Here is a 23736-nt window from a genome sequence, read left to right on the forward strand (position 1 = left end):
ACGGCAGTCTCAGCACAATCGGCGGCCTCGCGATCCCATACGGATCCAGACCTCTCTGCCCATACGACAGTCTCAGCACAATCGGCGGCCTCGCGATCCCATACGGATCCAGACCTCTCTGCCCATACGACAGTATCACAAGTGGCGGCCTCGCGATCCTATACGAATCCAGACCTCTCTACCCAGACGGCAGCCTCAGCACAATCGGCGGCCTCGCGATCCCATACGGATCCAGACCTCTCTACCCAGACGGCAGTCTCAGCACAATCGGCGGCCTCGCGATCCCCTACGAATCCAGACCTCTCTGCCCATACGACAGTATCACAAGTGGCGGCCTCGCGATCCCATACGAATCCAGACCTCTCTACCCAGACGGCAGTCTCAGCACAATCGGCGGCCTCGCGATCCCCTACGAATCCAGACCTCTCTGCCCATACGACAGTATCACAAGTGGCGGCCTCGCGATCCTATACGAATCCAGACCTCTCTACCCAGACGGCAGTCTCAGCACAATCGGCGGCCTCGCGATCCCCTACGAATCCAGACCTCTCTGCCCATACGACAGTATCACAAGTGGCGGCCTCGCGATCCTATACGAATCCAGACCTCTCTACCTAGACGGCAGTCTCATACGACAGTTCATCCTATGATCACCATAACATACAAAAAGGGAATCAGTCTCACTATTCATCAGATCACACAAGGATTGCCAGTTCGAGCATAGCCTGTTCTCAGGTTCGAGGGGCTCCTCTTTCCCTTATTCAGTTACCACTTACCTGATCAGGGTTAACATCTGTTCATGTAGCCGCAGCTGACTAGAAGAATAGGCTACCCTCTCATACAAGAACACGCAGCGCATGTTGGTTCACTACAAACTACTTTATTACTCATTACATACACAATCACATAACATTACGATATAACACATAACCTGCAAAGAAAAGTGAAAGATTAAGTTGTACACTCTAATAAGAAAGGGTCGACATCACCTTAGTAGTATGTAGCCTGCACTCAGTGGTCATCTAGGTTCCCTTCTCGTCTGTGCCTCGGCTCGCCTGGAATCACCCTTCTCCGAGTCACTGGGACCTCTTCCTTATCGGCTACTCTCTCCTCTCTGGCTATTCTGCTAGGAGAGCATCTGTCTCTCGGTTCTTCTCCGCCTTCAAGATGGCGTCTGTCTTCCCTGGAATAAGTAGTAGCTTTACTGCTAACGGCTAGATGCCGCCTACGGACTGAACATGTAACTGCCTCAGATTTTCACTAATATAGAGGTGCGTTTCCTCATGGAAAATTCCGGCCTGTAACCTGCCGCCCACCAAATTCTTGTACCTCCCCGTACCAAGGACACGTTCCCAGCCGGCCGGTCTGATGTAGTGTCTTCGGCATGAAGAAAAATACAATCCTTCGATAAGGGCCGGCCTGAACCGGTTCTCTCCAAGCGAATAACACCTCATAACTAAAACATTACATTTGACCTAGAAGCATCCCAAGCTGCCGGAGCAGAAAGAAAGATGGAGTCTCTCCCGTTTGAGGCCTACCAGGCCTGAATTCAGCACGGCTCCATGAAATACCCTCACTACAGGACAGGTTATCCCTAATACTAACGAATCTATCCCCTAGGCTATGTGTGCAAGCCCTGATCTATGGGGAAGAGCACAGAATCATGTCGAAGTGCCTAGTAAATAGGCTCCATTCACTACTCTAACCCTTAGACTTGAATGATAAGAGACTGAAGTCACATTCCATCATTGTTCCTCACAAGAAGGCCGGGAAAATCGAGCAGAACAAGAGGTCTGCTTGACTCTGCTGGAGGAATGTTTAGATGGAACATTTTGAACTTGAAAGGGAAACTTTTATGCTATTCAAATCATTTTCTTTTTTCAAGCCACAAAAAACTGAAATGTAATCAAAGCTAACTGAGGGCTACCCTTTTTTTCCAATACCTCTGTAGTCATCGCTACTACAATAGGTATTCTTCCCAAAAGGAAAAGGTGAAATACAAAATGAACAGTGGTTGCCTAGAGAAATACATCACTGATGACTTTTGCACTTGAGTGAAGGAATACTGAGATCTGAATCCAAGAGTACACCCAGATCTGTAATGAGGGATCTTATTAAATGGTTTTCAGTGGTTTGCCAGATGGTCATGGAATGGGGCATTGAACTCATAGGTAAAACGTCAATCGAGGTGAGAAAGAGGATAATAATCTACCTCTGTATTTTAAAATTTGGAACATACATTCTGACATTTAAGGCCATAACCTTAAAAACGAATAACCTTGGTAAGTCTCAAACTTAAGATTAGAGTGCATTCCAAATGCAAAAATGCCTAGGTCACAAATATTGAAGCAGAAAAAATAACTGAAAGCAATGCCTTAACTGTTGCTTGTCCTTCTAAAACGGTATTAGGTCTAACAGTCGCTTGCCTCACCATCAGTAATCCTTTCAAAGACAACTGAAAGGAAGAGTCAAAGCCACAACTGTAATAAGTCAAGAATATAGCTACACAAACCATTCTAGAATCTAAACTTTAATTGTTGCTGAAACAGCAGTTACATCAAAGGCTATTTTTCCCCTCACCCAGAATTTGTTACTTTTTTAAAGTTTCTAGATTTGAGTGATCATGAAAGGCAAATTATTCCAGATGTTTAGACGGGGGTTCAAAAGAGTCTCATGAACAAGGGGATCCTTATTTTACTTTGTGATCTTACTCCAATAATGTATAGAGGATATTTTAAAACTGTCCACAGAAAGTTGTATAACTACAGTTTCCAAACATAAACATTCTTTGCTTCATTTTGCGGAAAATGACATGCTCATAAGAGATTGGGCGTACATTCTTGTAGACAGCCTAATAAATGCTAAACCATCTTTGTTCCTCTTCCATATGCAATCAATCAGGAGTTGTAAAGTGCAGCTTATCACCCAGGTGCTAGGCTGCTGGGCTCATTGGAAAAGCGAGGTCTTGAGTCTCTTCCTGAGGGAGGGAGGGTGATGTTCGGAGGGTGAGGGGAAGGCCGTTTCAGGACTTTGCGGCGAAGTAGGAGAAGGAACCTTGTGACTGTGGCTTCGGCAGATGCATGGCATCTGTGCAAGGGCAAAGGAGGCAGAGTGAAGGTCTCTGGACAGTTGGTGGAAATTCAGGCAGTGGTTCATGTATGCTAAACCTTGGTCATGCTTTGTAGGCGTCTGTCAGTATCTTGAATTGCCATCTCTTCTGGACGGTGAGCCAGTGGAGGTTCATAAGGTGCGGGTTGATGTGGGCCCATTTGGGCAGGTTGAGGAGGAGTCTGGCTGCTGAGTTCTGTATCGTCTGTTCTGTATATTCGTCATCTCATTCATATTCCTTTTCATCTTTAACTAAAAGGGGGCTATTTAAAAATGTTATGAGGATATGCAAAACAAAGAGAAACAATGCATTCATGAATTTAAATGTTATTTTCTTAGTCACGCAAGCAAATAGATTCTGAAACTATTAGCTGAGACAGACAGGCATCAGGAGATAGTACTCCAAGGCTCCCAATCTATTAGTTGGCCCTGGAAACAGTAACTTCAGCCAGTAACCCAAATTTGAGATTCTGGAGCATCTTCTTGGGTGAGTGTTTTTCTCATGGGAGGCCTTAAGTCTGCTGGTAATGGGATGTTGACTCAGGACCATGAAGAATCCTAGGTCTACAGAGCCAATAGTTCAACAGCCTTTCTATAATGTCAAAATATGTCAAGGAAGTGGCAGCTTTCTCATCCGTTGTCAAGCTTAAAGGTGCCCACTCATCATGTTACTCCTACGATTCATATTACACTCCTCTGGAAAGAGGCCAAGTGGATTAAAAGTTTGTTAAAAGTCAAAAGGTGGCCTCCAAATCATGCCCATTAATCAGGCTTCAGTGAAGGACATTGTCCTCCTTGACTTCATGAGCATTTTGTAAAAAAACATTCTTGTTAGTTGGACTTGGGTGAGGGACATTATCCTACTTGACTTCATGAGCAAGAAAGGGTACGTTCTAGTTGTTATAATTCCACTGAAGGTTGTTTACTCCTTAACGTCTTCAGGAAAAAAGAGAAATTGATAGTGAGTGACAAAATGGCTGAAGCCTAGCAGCATCAACCTTTCCGGACTTGGTATGTTTACAGAAACAAAATATCAGTGAAAAAATAATAACACAAATATAAGAGTGACAACTGCAGTTTGGTATACAACATACTTTGGATAATAACGCTTCTCATTATCATCTCTCATAAGTCGAATTACTTAATATTGGATGATCGGGGTTGTCAGAGGTACACGGAGTAGCAATTGCTACCCCTCTGTTGATATTTACAGGACCTGTATGCTGATTTCCAACTACAGTGATTTAACCAATCTGAAGTTTTAAATGTAACAATGCTCTTAGTTTTTGCTACCTTTAGTAGCTATTTGTGTCTCCATTTCAGGTCACTATACGTCAAAGAGCAACAGTAGTCACCAAAGCTACCAGTATATTTAGTGAAAAACTACACTACTGGGGCTTGTCATTTATTTTATTTTTCCTCCTACAAAATGTATTGTGATATGACAAGTGCATAATAAAGCACATTTGCAATGTGTTATCTGTAATAACCTCAAACATCTCTCTTTTGGCCTTTGGGAAGTGCTGTACAGGCAAGAAGTAGTCTCTCTTTCCTTTCTATATCTTGATAGCAGTACTTTTCTGATAGGAGTGCAGTTTTTCTGAAAGAAGCATCATCTCAAATTAATTGTAAATGCACAAGACAAGGAATCATTTATGGGCAGAATCAAGATCAAATTGCCATGTTTCCATGGGGCACCCTTGTTAATTCTTTAGGTTGGAAAAAAAATGTGGCAACAGGATCAGTTAATCAGAAGCAGCAGCTTCAAAGTTGAGCACAAGCGTTAGGAGCAAAGTTAGAAGTCTTGGTTATGCAGATACAGGTGCACATTTAAACACGATCAGGCCTTCAAATATTATTGGACTGTACACATCCGTGACAACAGTAATTTAAAGACACATGCATCTCCTCTTACAATTGATGTTGCACACTAGTTTGATATGTTTTTGCTATTTCACTTAGCCTATACTTTCTTCCTAATCTTCCGTTCCGCTTTTTATTCCCAGAGAGTCCTCTCTTCAAATGTGCAATCTCATTTTTGTTTCTCTTTTTGAGGATTGCTCATCTTCTGCGCCACCTCTTGCCACATTGCGCTGTGATTCTCCTTTTTATGAACTCCCGTAGACCAACTGCAGTTTTGCTTAAATTGCGTGATCATTTTCCCCTAGTTTGTTGCGTCTCACAATCAATGCTGGTCCACACTTCTTACGTGATGCCACTGGCATTGTGTTCATTCATGCTACCATGTCCATTAATCATGCTCACTTACCCCTTGTTTTCCCCCCTGTTCAGGTTCTTAAGCATTTCTTCACTCCTTTTTTCCTTTCCTTGTGTCTTTTTCACACCAATTCTTTTGCGTGTCTTCAATCCCAGTCCATTTAGTTTCTTGTCATCTCTCTCAATGTGTCACAGGAAGCACACCGGAAGAATCTGATTCCTCAGAGATGCAGAATTTAGAGCCTGACTCATTCAGGGAAAGGAATCTATTGTGGTACTACATGATGGAGACAGAGACTTTGAGGATGATCCCACAATAAAGGTACAAATTTCCATCTCGCAGCACATTTTCAAGGGATCAATATTGTGCACAACAGAGATATTCCACACTGAACAAAACACTTTTTCAATCATTGTATTGAAGGCTGAAGACAAAAACAAACTAATTGTTGAACAACCTGCAAAAAAACTCAGCACATCAAGAACTCAATATCATAGAAGATATGACTATGATTACAGATTGGTCAAGGTGACTTCATTTTTTGAACAGTAGCACATTCTTGTGAAAATCCAGACTATTGGGTTCCAAGTAATTTGTGTAATTTTTGTCTTTCTAACGATTAAACATTTTCTCTTGCAGGAACTGTGGCAGATTTGTGCTGTGGCACGATGTGCTGAGCGAGCAATGTTCACTGCATGATTTTAGAAGCACTATGGGCCATGCAATGCGCTGCTACCCTATGTCTCTTTGATAAGTAAGGGCACACCTCATAAACAACTTTCTGGTGGATGTCCACCCAATGTAATATACACAAAAATCTTCCAAAACTAATGTTTATTATGCATGGAAATAATTCACAATTTCACTTAGGCTGTTGTAGCTGGTTAGAGAGTGTAGAACATCGCATCGCTACTCTTATAATAGCAGAATCTGAAAAGCTTCAACAGACACTAGCGCCAATCCTCTAACATAGTCTAGAGAAGACGTGGAAGACTTCACTTAACCTGCCTGTACTTAAAATGTTTCCTTTGACTGCAATGAGAAAGCTCATTTTGGCTTGTCAATACATCAGCAGAGGTATACTTATCCCTCTTTGCCATTTCTGCAACAGGAAAAGGGGAGGAAGTTATTTTGAGTCAATATGCTGCAAGACCTGTGAAAAAGAAGCGTTCGACCGACATCCACTGGAACAGGGATTCAAGCAAAGGGCTTTTTTTTTTTTTACAAATTGTGATATTTGCGTGGCTTTGCCAAAGTATGATAATATGTGTTGGCAAGACAGGGCCTAAATGTATACAAGAAGTACACAACACAATAAATATGGCTGAATTTTATTACGTCAGGGTACCACTATATCAGAGCTCATACATCAACTGCAACTACATATTTAAAACCTATTTTGCCACATCGCCAATCCCACTACACAGACCCTGCCTCCATGTCAGCCATATTACATTAAAGTTAATAAAATGTTGAATTGGCCTAGATATAAGCGTAAACCTAAATTAAATTATCTTTGATGTAATTACTCACATTAATCCCTAATTGATTTAAAATAAATAACTAACCCCAACCTTAATTTAAATTCCATCAACTAATTATTTACTTTCTTTACCTTAAGTATATATTCACACATAAGGACATCTCCCTTGTGTTTCAAGAAATGCATTAGATATCCCTGTGGCTGGATAAGGCTTCACATTTAAACTGATGAGATAGCAGTGAGGCAATGCAGACATTTTTGAATAACACGTTTTTGCCCACAGAGAAACCAGGAAAACCTCCCGGGTGAGTTGTATGCTATACAAATGCACACAACATAACAGAGATAGACATAGGCCAATCCCCAATAAAGGTGGTTTGGAATTTCCCATTTAACTTCAACTGAAATCTTCTCCTTATGCTCTCAAATTTCAATTGTCACTTCCTAATAATTTCCAGCTTAAACTTAAATAAATCTAGCATTATTTGGATCCCTTTAGAAGAACCCTGGATGTTTTTATCCCAGTGGGAACCTCACTAGACTATGAAAAGGGGGTTCCAAAAGATCTTGAGGTCCACCTACAAATCATTCAGAGGATACAACATAAATCAGGAGATGTGATCACACATTTACACTTTTAAGGTCTCTGCATATTTTTTGGGCAGATGCTTTGCTTAGTTTAAAAGATGCTTAATTTGACCTGACCGTCTTTAATTAAATGTGAATTGGTCTTCTATCTTGCCCTTGAAAATCTGAATACTACAACCTGCTGAAAGTACTTCTTTTAAGAAACAGCAAAATGCAGGAGATCATTCTCTGGTCGTGCACCCGTGTCCTGGAATCCATTTACTATTCAGCTTGGTTCCCTTTCTACATCCTCTGTTTATAATAAGCTGTTTTCTAATTTGGTAGTTTTCTAATCTTTCTTATAATCAGAGTCAAGCATTTTTCAATGTCTGGTCTTTAGTGACAAAAGGCCAGATGGTGTGTGAGCATTCAATAAGTAACGAAAATCAGAAAAGGTACCCCCCTTAATTTCATCATCCAATCTGAAAGTACCAGAAGTCAACATTTGAAAAACATTCCAGCTTCTGATTGGTGCTAATTGGTTCTGCTGACTGATGTATGGCAATATTCCTCTGACCTATTAGCCTTTCTTATGCTCTCTTTGGTGAATTCCTACACTGCCGCTGTATCGCACCTGCACTATTGGTCAGCAATGGCTGCAGACAATTCTTTACAAAGCTTTCTAGAATCTCAGCAAAAAACAAGAAAATAATTCACAGGTTAGCGGTTGCCTAGATGATACAGGACTGGAGAAAATTTGCAGCAAACTTACAGGATACGTATAGTGAGGCTGAACAGAAGTAATTTACGCCAACTCCCACAAATAGCTAAGAAAGGTAATAAGCATACAGCCTAACCCTGTCATAGCAGAAAAATGGGAAAAGCTCAGCACAGCTGAAAATGTTCGGGCATAGGTATGTATAAGGAGTATAAGTTAAAATCACCTTACACAAATCAATGAACTTAGGTGGGTATGTAGTGTGCTCAAAGATAGTATTAACATGCTGACACGTTTGTTGTCCAGGCCAAAGATTATGCCATTTCCACATGAGATGGGAATTTTACATAGTAGCATGTGTGGTTTCAATGCCCTTTTAATGAGCAGTCAATTAACATTTTTCACATACATGTGAGGAACAGAATCAAGACATTTACAGAAAGATAAGTAGACAGTGAATCATGTGACCCTAGCAGTAATTAAAATAAATGGTATATCAGAGAACTCTAATACTGGTGAGTGTTGCCAAATTACACTGTTCAAATATAGAATTATGCTTACCTTTTTGTGTGGTTTGTATGCAGTGCACGGGGCTAAACCGTCCTTGTTTCTGACCATCAATTAGAATTGCACTAACCTTCATACAATAAGTGGTATTTTGTTCAAGACCATCAATATAATACCTGGAACAAATATCTAGGTGTGTAGCCTGTGAAATGATAAAAACAAATGGATTTTACAAACAAAAATACTCTCTTGTGGTAACAAAACAAAACTGCATTTGCATCTCTGAATATCCAAATAAAACGACAATACTTCTTTTGCTTCAAACATTAATACATTTTGCTAAGAATCACTTTTTGCCTGGTAATTGATGCAATTTTGACTGAAGTGTACTAGGTTCCTGTTACCCATGTCCCCAGTGCAAACATCTTTCACTGAATCTGTACAATTGTTCCCCAATTAGCAATACCTTTAGTACCCCTGTAAGTCCCTACTAGATGGTACTCCGGTACCTAGGGCATGGGTAGCAAAGAGGGCCCCTAAAGGCTGCAGCATGTATTGCGCCACCCTAAGGGACCCCTCATCACACTTATGCAAAGTGCCATTGTAGGCTTCAGACAAAAGTGAAGCCTGGACATGGCACAACTCTTGTGTGCCATGCCTACAGACACTACATGCAATAATTGTAAGTCACCCCCACAGCAGGCTTTACAGACCTAAGGCAGGATTCATCATATTATATGTGCGGACATGCTCCTGTGATGTCTAAGTCGATTCATAGATATGGCAAGTGAACAGGGAAGCCATCTTAAAAAAAGGTACTGGTCACTAGTGTTAGAACGCGTTTTGCTCTATAAATCGTAGGGGTGCACTATAATCATGGGTAGTTCTCACACGCATACAATCCTTTATTGTGCTAACATTGGGTCATTAGATTGTGTTCTGTAATAACATGAAAAGTGAAGTGTTAGGTGCATTTCAATGTAAATGTGAATAAATCAGCATTGCAATTACGTGTAGCTAGATGAAAAACTTAATGTGTAGAACTGTACATGTGGCTAACGAAAAATTTCAAAATGAGTGTACTTATGTAATGCGTAAATTTTAAATGTGCTCAGTAATAATATTCATTTATATGTGTGCCTTATAAAATGATGTGCCATTTCTAATGTTGGCTGATTTCTGCAGACCTAAATTGTATTTCTCCGTGGAAGCTCTCGTATTAGACTCGCTAGAATAATGTCTTTGTTTTAGGAGTTAGACTTTGGGAGGAGAAGATACATTGAACGGTGATGCTGATAATGAGTAACAGTGTTCTTTCTCATTGGAGAGAGCCTGGGAATCAAGCTCATCGAGCCAAGCCCTGGGAGCATCGCTGCCGCAAGGAATGTTACCTACAAGGAGGTGCCTTGCTTGGATGGGGTGATGCCACAATGTATTCTGGGACGCTACCTGAAGCTCTTGTATTGAAGTTAGGGACAGAGTCCGGGGACTTCTGCCTTGCCTTGAGAGAGAGAGCATCTTAGAACGAGCTCTGTAGCTTTATGCTACTTGACCCATTCAACGTGGATGGACTTCTTAGGAAGCCTTCACGTGCTGACACCTTTATGGAACTTGCCTGGGGAATGCTAAGTAGGGATGTCAAGTTAGCTGTAGTGTAGGGATAGACTAATGCTTTTTACTTACGACCCCCCAGTGAAGGAAATTTGGACATTAGAGTCATTGTTTTCTGTATCCTGGTTCTGGAACTAATTATTCTGTGCATGCTGCACCGTCTCAATTTCACTTGCAGATTTGGCCTTGTATTAGTTCCAACATATTTCTACACCCTCGTCTTGAGGTGCTTGTATGTCCAACTGTTCTTGGCTTTGTAATAAACTAACGAAACTTTGGATCTGGAGTCTGTAATTCTTCGGAGTGCTAGTTCATTGGAACAGTAATGAGTAATTGGCTAACGATTTTCCTCCCCTCCACATTTTAAAGCAGACAAAAAGAGACATCGGCCTAGGGTTCCAGAATAAACCTAGAACGTGGAACCCGGCTCCTTCAGTTGGTAGCGGTGTAGGAAGGTTGTCTCATGCAGTGAGGGGAGAATCTAGAAAAATCTAGAAAAGATTTAGTTCCACAGAGCCCTAAAATAGAGCCCAATGACCCAGAGCGGAGAACGACGCACTTTGGCGGAGAATGACGGAGATTGATGGCGACGAGAACAGCGGTGGAGTGAGTATCGATAGGGATGCATCATGTGCTAGATTGCAGTGATGATTTGACTGTGTGACGTCCTGCAGAGTTGGTGTAAAAGTCGAGTGAATGTCGAGTCAGATATGGTGTAAAAGTTTTGTTTTGGTTATCGGGCTCCGAAGTAGCCTAAGATCCCAGGATATATTTTGTGGTGTAGAAAACACCGATTTGTTGTAGTTGTCTGCCCATTAATTTGAAGGGATGTCGTGAGGCGCCATTGACAACCCACCTGAGACAGGGAACTTTGTGCGTGTGGACCACGTGAGAAGCCTTGTGTTCATGGGTGGACTATATCGATTCAGGTGACCAGTGCAGTTCGAGGGTCACTGTGTGCGGATGCTCTTGAGTGATTGAATTCTATTGATCTTTTAGAAAGGAAGACAATTGATTGCTTAAATTAATGCGTACTGTGAAATTGTGAAGGAGGGTGAACCGCTGCAAGGAGGAAGAGTGACGTCAGAGTGTGCCGCGTTGTGATAGGTCGGTTAGTGTAACGCCAGGCTGGGGTTGGTTGGTAATTATCGGGAAGTTGGACAGAGGAAATCTTGTCGGTTGAAGGGTAAATTCTATTTAACCATGTGATGTTTCAACATATTACGTGATCTTTGCAGAGGAGACAGGGGAGTGGTAACTCGAGAGGGTGAGGAAATACCACCCAAGGATACCCCGGCACATTACATGACAATAAATGTTGGACTCCATACTATAGTTTGGCTTCAAAATTGGCAGAAAATCACTGACAAAGAGGGGGATTTTTCCACATTATGGTTCATTTCGATTATAGGTGCTATATCAGTTGAGGTGAGTGAAGTCTTCTTTATGGCCTCCACCTAGACCAACACAGTTTGAGGCATTAGATGCTTGGATGCGAGCAGCTCAGGCAAAGAACAGGAAAAGATGTCAGGGGAAGATGAGGAAGGCAATGAAGGCATATCAGGATGTGCAATGGGATGCACAATTGAAGAGATGGAGAGTAGACACCATTGAGGGAGAGAGATTGTATCCACTAAGGAGAAAGAGGGAGATGCTTGTAGTAGGAATGGAGACGGAGATGATGAGGGTGATACTGATGACAGTTTGTTGGACAGACTCTTAGCAAAGCGTCCTCCACCATATAACCCACATTCAGAAGAAAGAAGGTGGGAACTGGTGAATACAGCAAGTAAGGAAAGGATGGTAACGCCTCAGACAGGCCCTATCGCAGGAGTAGCAGAGAAGATTTCAATAGGAGCAGAAGGGACAGGGATACCAGTACTTGGAGGTACAGAGTCAAGTGGAGTCAGCACTACTATGCGGTTACCGGACGCCTTTACGGTACCGGTCACCATCAGACCTGTAGTCTCTGTATATGACCCGAGTTTAGTGGAAAATGTTAGTCAAAAGCAGCCAGGGTTGAGAGAAAGGGTTAACTCAGGGGGGAATGGAAATGGATAATATTTGGTGCCTGTAGAAGCTTGTACCCCATTGCCAGCAACTGCAGATCTTTCGAGGGTACGTGTTGGGTTTAGTACATTGGGTTTAATACGATCTGTGTCCTTGGCGAATTAAAACTAGATTTGAGAATGTGGGATGCTCCAATAGAGGACCCATGGGAAGGATGCAGGATATAGGTGCAGATCAGGGAGCTTCTGGAGATTAGCATGTCTTACAGACCCCAGCATCAGGGAATCGGAGCAGTGAACGAGAAGGACAAGTAGCATGTCGAGTCAGGGCACAATCAAGGCTGCAGTAAGGGCAAAATTGCTAGACATAGTAAGATTGAAAGAAGAGGTGGATGAAATAATCAGTGGGAATTTGCCTTTGGAGAGAATAGAACTGTATGAACAGGATTAATTATTGGTCGTGGCAAAGAATGTCACTCGCAAAGCAAGGGAGCACATGTGAAATTGACAGAATTGGCCCAAAAATATTACATAGACTTGTCCAAAACGAAAATGTTGCAGGAAAATCACAGGCTAAATTATAGCGATCAAGAACTAGAAGAGAAAAGAGTCACAGGTTTAAAAACGCATATTCGGCACTTGTCATAAGGATAAGCTCTTGGAGCATGCTTGACAAATGGTCAAAGAAAGGGAAATGCTACTTACCAGTATACATCTGTTCTTGGCATGTAGAGCTGCAGATATACACACTATGTATAGATCGCCATCTGGTGTTGGGCCCGGATGTTTGCACTTGTTTTTGTCCTGGGAAGTCTTTGGAAGTCACGAGATAGGTGACTCCTCCTTTGGATCATAGTGCCCATGGGCATCGGCTCCATCCTCATATTGTTTTTCGCCAGCAGGGTAATGATGGAGCTTTGTAAGAAACAGCAAAGATGCCCATGTATGCGGTATCTAATTAAGATACTATTGGAACAGATGAAGTTAGCCGGGGAGGCAGGTGGGCGTGCGTGGATCTGCAGCTCTACATGCCAAGAACAGATGCATACTGGTAAGTAGCATTTCCCGTTCGAGGCATATGAGCTGCAGATCACACACTTAGCATAGATTGTATAGCAGTACCCATCCTTAGCGGCGACCACCAGTATCTGTTGCAGTAGTTTGAAATAGTGTTTTGAGGACAGCCTGGCCCACACTAGCTTGTTGTTTTGTTTGCACATCTACACAATAGTGTTTTTTGAATGTGTGCGGTGTAGACCACGTGGCTGCTCTGCAGATGTCATCTATGGGAATGTTTCCTAAAAATGCCATAGAAGCCCCTATCTTTCGTGTAGAGTGGGCTTTAGGAGGAACAGATAAAGTACGTTTTGCTTTGTGGTAGCCCATTTGTATACATTTAACAATACATCTAGCTATCCCAGACTTTGATATGGGGTTGCCTTTGTGTGGTGGTGAGAAAGACACAAAAAGATGTTTGGTTTTACGATAAGGTTGTGTTCTCTCGATGTAATAAAGCAACGCTCTTCTAACATCTAAAGTATGAAGATGTCTTTCTGCTACTGTCTGTGGTTGAGAGAAAAATATGTGAAACTCCACAGACTGATTGAGGTGGAAGGGAGAAATGACTTTTGGAAGGAATTTAGGATTAGTTTGTAGAACAACCTTATTATGATGGATTTGCAAGAAAGGTTCCTGGATCGTTAGTGTTTGTAGCTCACTAGCGCTCCTAAGAGAAGTAATGGCCACTAGGAAAGCAACTTTCCATGTTAAGAATTGTAGCTCACATTTATGTAGAGGTTCAAAAGGAGGGCCCATTGTTGTGAGAATGATGTTTAAATTCCACACAGTTGAGGGTGGAACTCTGGGAGGAATTATCCTTTTAAGGCCTTCCATAAAGGCTTCGATGGCAGGTACTCTGAAAAGTGATAAGTGTTGTCTATTTTGTAGATATACTGCTAGGTGCAGTCTAATAGACGTATAGGCTAAGTTGCACCTTTGGATGTGTAGCAGGTACCCTATGATGTGTTGGATAGACACGTCTAGGGGATTGATGGTGTTGTTATAAATGTCAATGTAAATGTCCAGTATTTGTAAACCGCACAGCAACCTACGAAGTGGTGTCCCGGCGCTGGGTGCCGTCGGGAAGATTAAGCGAGCTATTGCCCAGAGTCACATGGTGCTGGGCTCATCTGCCGCCGGCACCGGGGATCGAACCACGAATCCCGGGTTCCGGAGTCAGTCGCCCTGGCCGCTGCGCCACACATATGACAATATATAATAAATCGCTTCCACTTGGCTGCATAGCAGGCTCTAGTGGTGGGACGTCTAGCTTCTCTAATGACGTTCATACAGTCAGGGGAAGATTAAGGTAACCAAACTCTAAGGCCTCAGGAGCCATATCGCAAGGTTGAGCTGAGCTGGGTCCGGGTGTCTGATCTCTCCACGGTTCTGGGTTAAGAGGCGTGGTGAGAGGTGTAATTTTTGGTGTGGAGCTACGGGCAGTTCCAGTAATGTGGTTTACCACGGTTGTCTAGCCCAAGTTGGAGCAACTAGAATGAGAGTCAGCGATTGTTGCTGAAGTTTGCGCACCACCAGTGGAATGAGTGGGAGAGGCGGAAAAGCGTACACAAATCTGCCTGACCAATTCATCCATATCGCATTGCCTTTGGACAATGGGTATGGATATCTGGCGGTGAAGCTTGGGCATTTGGCGTTTTCGTGGGTGGCGAAGAGGTCTATCGGTGGTTGCCCCCACATTTGAAAGAATGGCTGAAGAACTTGTGGATGAAGTTCCCACTCGTGGATCTTTTGTGTTTGACGACCTAACAGATCGGCTATGGTGTTTTGAACTCCCGGGACATGTTGAGCTAGGAGAAATATATTCTGAGGTATAGCCCATCTCCATATGCTCTGTGCTAGCTGAGAGAGCTGCAGAGTGTGTGTCCCGCCTTGTTTCTGTATGTAGTACATGGCTGTCATGTTGTCTGTGCGGACCAATACAGCTTTGCCTGATATTTGCTTTTGGAATGCTTTTAAGGCTAAGAATATGGCTAGTAACTCCAGGTGGTTGATGTGGGGTAACTTTTGTTGAGGTGTCCGTCTGCCCTGCATGGTGTGATGTAATAGGTGAGCTCCCCAGCCAGAGAGCTATGTGTCCGCTGTCATGACAATTTGCGGAACTGGCTCTAGGAATGGTCGCCCTTTGGAAAGGTTTTTGGTGTTCCACCACTGCAGAGAGCGATGAGTGAGACCGGCTGCCAACACCAGATCTGTTAGCTGACCTTGAGCCTGGTTCCATTGGCGTGCTAAGCACTCTTGTAGAGGACGCATCTGGAGTCTGGCGTGAGGCACTATAAATATGCAAGAGGCCATCATCCCTATGAGTTGCATGAACACTCGAGCTGGAAGGGAGTGTTGAGGTAGAAATTTGGGGAGGAGAGCCTCCATGCTTGCTATCCTGGTTGGAGTGGGATAGGCTAGCGCTCTTGAGGGGTCTATGGTGGCACCAAGGTATTGTTGTGTGTGGGATGGTTGCAGATGAGACTTGGTGTGGTTTACTGTGAACCTCAGCTCGTGGAGTAGTTGGATAGTCGCGTGAGTGTGATGTACACACTGGTTGTATGAGCTGGCTTTTATGAGCCATTCTTAGAGATATGGGAAGACGTGAATATGCTGTCTTCTTAAGTGGGCTGCTAATACCGCTAGGCACTTGATGAATACCCTTGGTGCTGTTGTGACTCCGAACGGGAGTACTTTGAACTGATACTGCTGCCCGTCCACTACAAACCTGAGATACTTCCTGTGAGCTGCGTGAATGGGAATATGGAAGTAGGCGTCCTTGAGATCTATGGTAGCAAGGAACTCGCCTTGTGAAAGAAGGGGAAGGACCTTCTGAAGTGTGACCATGTGGAAATGGTCTGAGTGTATGTATAGGTTTAGGGGTATGATGTCTAAAATAGGTCTAAGAGAGCCGTCCTTCTTTGATATGAGAAAATACAGGGAGTAAACTCCCGTGTTTTGTTGGTGCAGGGGAACCAGTTCTATTGCATTTTTTTGTAGGAGGGAGATTACCTCCTGCTTTAGCAGTGATAAATGTTCTTGTGACATTGGACGCTGTTTGGGTGGTATGTTGGGGGGGTAGAGGTAAGTTTGAAACAATAGCCTGATTGAACTATCTGTCGCACCCACCTGTCTGTGGTGATGTTGGTCCAGACAGGAAGGAACTGTTGTAGTCTTCCCCCTACAGAAGTGGAATGGTCCGGGGGAAGCGGAGGGAAATCATTGGGTAGGGGTGGAAGCTGAGCGGGTGTTGTTAGTCTTGCCTCTGCCCTTGTTATTGTTGCCTCTGTAACCTCCTCTCTGGTGACCTCTGGTGAAGGTGGACTGGGTGGGAGCCTTGAAAGAGGTGGAGGGGTTGTCTGATGAGTAGCCTCTGGAGTTGCCTTTGTAGGAGGAGTGACGAAAAGAACATCTGGGAGCTTGCGATTGCAAGGCTCCCATTGACTTGGCTATGTCCGTGTTCTTTTTCATTTTCTCCAGAGATGAGTCTACATTAGGGCCAAAGAGGTGCTCTTGGTCGAATGGTTGGTTCAGGATCGAACTTTGTACCTCAGGCTTAAAGCCTGAAATGTGTAGCCAAGCGTGCCTACGCAAAAGGACACTTGTATTTACAGCTCTGGAGGCGGTATCTGCCACATCGAGAGCGCAACAAATGGAGGTATTGGTTATTAGTTTACCTTCCTGTATGAGGTCGTTGGCTTTGCTTTTGTATTTGTCCCGGAGGCGTTGCAATAGGAACTCTAACTCATCATAATGTGCCCTATCGTATATCTGGCTATCAGGGCCTGAGTGTTGGCGATGCGCCATATGTTAGCTGCTTGTGAGGCTGTTCTCTTGCCGGAGGCATCCAAGAGTTGAGACTCCTTATCGGGTGGGGCTATGTCACCTGATGTCTGAGAGTTAGCCCTCTTCCTGGCATTGGATACCACCATGGAGTCTAATGGGACAGAGCCCTTAATGTAAGCAGGGTCTGTAGGGGCAGCTTTGTATTTTTTCTCTATGCAAGGGTTGATGACTCGAGCCCTAACAGGATCTTTAAGTACATCAGGAGCATGCTTAATAACTCCATTGAGCATGGGTAAAGTAGATGTTGACCTTTGTGTGGTGTCGAAAGTGTCCAACAAGAAATCCTCCTCGACGGGGTCTGTGTGTAGGTCGACCCTGAGGTACTGGGCAGCTCGTTGTACGAGCTGATTAAAGCCCATGGTGTCCTCTGGCGGGGAAGGCCTAGAGGGGGATTAGGTACATCAGGTGTATTATAGTCATCCCAGGGGACAGGGGAACTAGGTGGACTGGGATCCCCTAGTTGCACATCGTCCGCACCCCCGTGTCATCAGAGGTGTCATCATCATCTATTGGTGTAGGAGATGGTGTAGGAGAATGAGGTGGCGGGGGAGGGGGGGGAGGAGGAGGTGTCGGAGGAGGAGGAGGTGGAGAAGGGACTCTAAGAGGGGATGTAGCAATGTCCCTCTTCTTAGGTGGTGGAGCAGGTGTAGGCTTGTCCAGTGGTCTTTTCCTGGAACTTAGTGTCAATTGACCAGTTTTAGTGTTTTTAACAAGAGTTTTTTGTGCAGGGTCCGGTAAAAAAACTCTTCTGATGAAGTTTGGTTTTTCGGCGCCGACTGTCTTGGTTCCGGGGGCTTTTTCGGCACCAGCTCCAGAGTGTCTTTGGGTTTGGACCCATGTTGTTTTGCAGTCCCTGTATGCTTTTTCGGTTCCGATGACTTTTTCAGCTCCGAAGAGTGTGAGTCTGAACTCTTGGGAAGTGGCTTCTTGGTCGGCTCTGAGTGTTTTTTCAGTGCCGGCGAGTCGGTGCTCATTGTTTTTCGGTGTCGAAGGCTTTGAGGTGGAAACAGCGGTCAACACAGAGGAGGAGGGTGGTTTCTTTTTCGGTGCCGGAGATTGCGTTTTGGCACCGGAGGCAGGCTGACTTGAGCCTGAGTCACCTGAAGGCTTGGTAGGTTTCTTTGCCGGGCCTGAGGGCGGGGCGTAGGAAGCGGTGTGTCGGTGTGCACCTGGGCTCGAAGGTGAAGGTATGACCGAAGCCTTTTTTGTATGGAGGGGGTGGGGGTCGACGTCTTTACTTACGACCCTCTGCGCCAGAGTGATTTCTTCGATGTCGGAGTCATCGGCTTCGGAGGCGATGACAAGGCCTTCTTCGATCCACTCCCGCTCCGGTACATCAACACCCTCTTGGAAGATGTCGTCTGGGATGGCTGTCGACGAGCGAGCCATGGTCCTCCGAGCTCGCCGATCCCGAAAGGTCTTCTTGGAGCTGAAAGAGGCACAAGCTGGACAGTCTCTGGCCTCATGCTCCGGTGACAAGCAGAGGTTACACCCCTCATGCAGATCGGTGTGGGGAAACTTCGACCCACATTGAGGACACTTCTTGAATGGCGTCCTTTCCACAAGCCAGATGCTGAGGCCCAGGTAGGCCCGAAGGCCTTCGTTGACGACCGGAATCGAAGACTTCGAGTTGCAGAGATACGCGACGAGTATGGTTCGCGATCGTGACAATACCATAGAAAGGGTGAAGGATTGCGCGTCGAAATGGAATCGGTAACGGTTCCGAACTGGAGCGCGAGAAACACATCCGAGCCCGATGGTGGAAAAAAACAATCTGAGGATGGAGCCGATGCCCATGCGCACTATGATCCAAAGGAGGAGTCACCTATCTTGTGACTTCCAAAGACTTTCCAGGACAAAAACAAGTGCAAACATCCGGGCCCAACATAAGATGGCGATCTATGCTAAGTGTGTGATCTGCAGCTCATTTGCCTCGAACAAGAATGTTAGGAAGGTAATGGGAGAAACACCGCCTCCGGGAGGAGGCATACCAGGAGTTGAGGCTTACCCTTTGCAAGAGGTACCAAGCGGAGGGTATGCGCACATGCCTTGGAGTAGGGGTGATCTGGCAGTGTTCACAAATGATTTTCCTTGGCTGGGGGAAAAACCTGCTGAATGGTATAAGCAAGTTGATCGCATTGTAAAGATTTCAAAGGTGTTGTAGATTAATTTGAACACATTGTTTGACATTATGGTTCTCAGTGACTTATGGTCTGCTTGTAAAATTGCAATCGATTGGCCTTCTACCAAACCGGATAGGGATCTCATAAATCATGACCCTTCACCTTTAGTCATGAAAAAATTCAAACAGGTAATCACATGGTTACAGTCTAAGATCGCTCCACAAGATAGCAATTGGGTCAGGATAGGTCAGACCACCCAAGAGCCTAAGGAATCAGTACATGCCTACTATGAACGGCTATTGCAAGCCTTCAAGCAGTACAATGGGTTGGATACTCTAGACTCTACAGATATGGAACAGTTTGTTTCCAAGTTTGTGTTAGGATTGAGACCAGAGATTAGTGTCATGATTCAACAGCATTTAGGTGCACATGCATCAAAATAGACAATAGCAATTCTTTAATTTCGTTTTTTTAAAAATCGCAATTAAAGAATCGCTATTGCCTATGCATGTAGGAATCACACAAAAAATTGCGATTCCTACACATTCCTTAATTGCGACTCGCAAATTGCGACTCACAATTAAGGAATTGATTCCCATTCATTCCTATAGGCATAGAGGCCCATAGGAATGAATGGGAATTGCATGCGCAATTTGCGAGTGCCCAATAGGTACTTGCAAATTGCACATGCAATTTCAAGGGAGCCAAAAGGACACCATGTTTCACCCCTGAAATTACAATTTATCCACATGTTGCGCACACATATGCCCCAAGGGCATGTGTGTGTGTAACATAGGACTTTGAAGAATGCACTTTAGTGTATTTTTCAAAGAAATCGCAAATTACCATCAACTCTAAATTGACGGTAATTTGCGATTCCTAATTGCGAATTCGCACATTTTTTAAGGTTCATGCATTGCATTTAAGGAATCGGAATTTGCGATTCCTTACATGGAATCGCAGCGATTACTTAAATTGCGATTTTTGCATTTGGGATGATGCATCCCAAATGCAAAAATACCGGTCGCAAAGGGGCAGATTCTGAGAATCTGCCAGTTTGCGACCGTTTTTTTCATTGATGCATGGGCCCCTTAATCTGCTGGCAAAACTAGTCTGTGGAGGAGATCCTACGGAATGCCAGATATTGTAGTGATGAAGTGGATTCCAAACATAGGAGAGTGAAGGACAAGTTGATGTTGGTTCAGATGAGAATTGCGTATAGAGTAGAACAGGCGCAGACAAATAGGGGAACTTTAGGTCGGAATCATGGGAACAACCAAGGAGGGATTGAGAATGCGTTGAACAATACAGGACAGGGAAAGGGACTGATCCCAAGCTAGGGGTAGACAAAAGTAAGATAAAGAAAACCACAGCTTGTCATTATTGTTACAAAATTGGGCATAGGAAGCGCGAGTGTCGAGGAAGAGGAAATTGCACTGGTGCCTGATGCCATAACCACAGTAACAAGACCTAAATCCTTTAACCAGGGGGGGGGGGGGGGGGGGGATTTCAGAGTCAGTTAGTGCAGGTACCCAAGCCCCAGAGAATCACACAGAGTAATTGAGTGCATCACCAAATACCCTTTATGGAAACTTTGGACAAATTCGCTCTGGATCTGTCACAATGACGGTGTCAATTTGATATATGTTGGCTATTTTGCTGGTACTCTTCAGGGAAATCCACAAACTCTGCATACCTTTAGAATACTCAAGATGTTAAAAAAAGATGCAAATATGGTCTGCATAACTTCTGCATAAAAAATGTATGAAGACTTAAGCGCGAAGTTTCATGGTTAACGGAAATGTTGATGTTCTTTCTATCATTGTTCCCCAAACATCAAAAGGGCTCAGCTTTGGAAGAGGTGGGGGCCTAGAACAGCTACTAATGGGTTAATACACACCATTGTGGATAATTTGGTAATGGCTATTCCATTCCAGTGAGGATGACTGGACCTGCACCAGTTAGCTGACATTATGGACTAGAACATAAGATGCATTTTCGTTGCTGCTAGCATGTGAGCAGTGTCCCTCAAAGTTAGACAAGAAGAAAATCCTCTATCATGAATTTGGAAATGCTGCTTGAAGAGCTGTAGATCAGTGTATTGCACATTTGCCTGACTTCTAACATTGGGTTTAGCAATAGTACAAATTGATTTCTTATTAGACAGCTTTTGGTTTCAATCCTGCCCTGAATGATGGTCGATTATGTCCGAGCCCCATAATCCACCAGCTCACAGAGGGAATTAATGAAGTGTTTTAAAAAGAACATCCAACTACATCCAGAAAGGTGACTGCCCGCATGTTAATCTACAACAGAACATGCTACAAAAACACAATATGCAGTAAAGAGTGTGCTACAAGTAAGTAGCACTTTCCGATTGAACCATGTGTAAATGCGGTGCACAAATTACAAAGATGTGTGCCTTCCCATCTAAAAGAGTGACTTGTGGAAAGTTGATGAAGTTGAATTGACAAGAGATTTATTGACTGTCCACCCTGGACTTATCTTCTATCCTTACATCACACAGAAGTGCCATCTGAAAGGGTGAATCGAGGACAATTCAACTGCTTTGTAAATGCTCCTAATGGAATGTTGCCTAAAAAGCCACTGTTGGCCCCTTTATATGAGCAACAGGGTTTTCACCTGGTTACTATTCTTCACCTGCAGAGTCAATGCAGTATTTATTTTGAACATCATCACCCTCATCTCATCTACTGCTAGAGGATGATGGTGTGTGTGTGAGATCTCGGTTCACATCCACATATGTCCCTTTATCGAGATTGAGCAGGTATATGAGGGGGCTACGACTTTCAATGTTTTCTTTGGAATTGGTGCTAGCCCTAATTTTTGGAGAGAGAGCCTTATCAGAAGTTAGCTTTCCACATTTAGGCTGTGATGGAGGAACATCTTTATTGTGTTTTAGCTATAATATGTTATAGTCAATATGTATCTATCTTTTACTAACAACAGGCACCGTGTTCTAAAACTATATGTCACTCTGTGTACTAACTTGTTTAAGGTGTTATTTTATTTTCGATGAAGACGTCTTACTCAACCCTGAAATTTACTTTGACGTTGAAAGAGGTGGGCTCCTTCTTGCCTCCTTTTAACATCAAACCGGTTTTTTACTCATGTCATTTTTGTGGGGAAAAGAGTCACTAATACTGAATATAATTTTTCGGGACAACCCTTTTTAAGTACTTTTGTCTTAAAGCTAAACCTCCTTTCAGGGTAGAAATTTACAGGGGTATGGTCCTCCTTTGGCATCTGTCCCTTATCCTGAAGTGTACTGCTCTCCAGAACTGAAACCCTCTTGAGCTATTAGGTGATTGTCTCTGCACCTCCATTTCAACACTGATGATGGCAGAAGGCTTGAGGTACCCTATATCTTCCCTGCAAACAGGGTCATTGTATTCTTTTGAATACAAACCTAGCTGGGAATCAGATTAGTACTGCTGTTCTATAATAAGCAGTGCTCACAACATTATCTTTTTTAAATTAAATATCGAGCGTTCTGAACAATTAGCCTCATTCCATAAGCAGATTGGACAGTCTGTGATGAAGGAAATTTTGCACTGTAGAATGGGACAAAATTAGATGGGGTGTTTTCCATGGTCTCCCCCAATTCAATTACGTTCATACTGCACACTCCCTGGGCTCACAGTGAAAGAAGTTGTTTATATTCTAACCAACATTATGCATTATTCGTTGACTCTATTGAGTGCTGTTTGCAGCTCTTGGGTCAACTTCCACGGTTTTCTACTTCTACGGTTTTGGAATATTAGCTATTAAGTTTTCAAAAGAACTCTTCAAAACAAGCGCAAACTCGATGGCTTAAAAAATAAATCCACAGTGTAGTCTGTCCTGATGCATAGTGGCTTTTGGGAACAGTCACAAGTCATTCATTCCCAAAAAGTAGTTGAAAGAACTGAGACCTATCAGGCTGGAGATAACAATTAAGGCTGGGGGTATAACCAAATCCACAGCAAAAAAGGTGCAAACTGGCTCTCCAATTAATATCTACTCTACAATAAAGACTTAAATAAGATGAGAGGCAACAAGCAAAGCTGAATGTTCCACCCTAAAAGAAGACCTGAAAATCAGATTCACAAGGTTAAACAAGGAAACTTATTGCTGTCTTAGCTTGGAGCATCTTGGAACATAAAGATAAAACTACCCATATAGTCCATGGAGAATCCCTCATACGTAAATACATGAAGTTACATAGAATAGTAATGTAAACTCTTCATACCTCAGGCCCATTCCAAAATGTGAAAGAGACTTTTTTCAAGCAATAGCTAAGGGGGTGCTCAACAAGGGTTTTTGGGGGATAATCACATGATCTCTGGCACCAGATCAAGCTGTTTGTGGCCAGACTAATATAGGGGTTAACCACCAGTAATTTCCTAATTCAAATGGATTTTAATGTACATTTCTATTAAAAGATAAACCATAGGCATTATACCACTGTAAAAGCCTTCTGGAAC

At 43.5% G+C, this 23736-nt stretch overlaps 1 protein-coding gene across 1 annotated transcript in view; it reads right to left on the reverse strand.

Moving 5' to 3' along the window:
* Positions 1–23736, reverse strand: part of IFNAR1 (interferon alpha and beta receptor subunit 1) — a 229840-nt gene that overhangs the window by 113278 nt on the left and 92826 nt on the right. Inside the window, exon 5 of the mRNA XM_085621378.1 lies at positions 8656–8803. Coding sequence (XP_085477504.1) covers positions 8656–8803 — 148 coding nt within the window. The remainder of the gene's footprint in view (positions 1–8655; positions 8804–23736) is intronic.

The sequence above is a fragment of the Triturus cristatus genome, chromosome 8 (assembly GCF_964204655.1).
Source record: "Triturus cristatus chromosome 8, aTriCri1.1, whole genome shotgun sequence".
Lineage (NCBI taxonomy): Eukaryota > Metazoa > Chordata > Amphibia > Caudata > Salamandridae > Triturus > Triturus cristatus.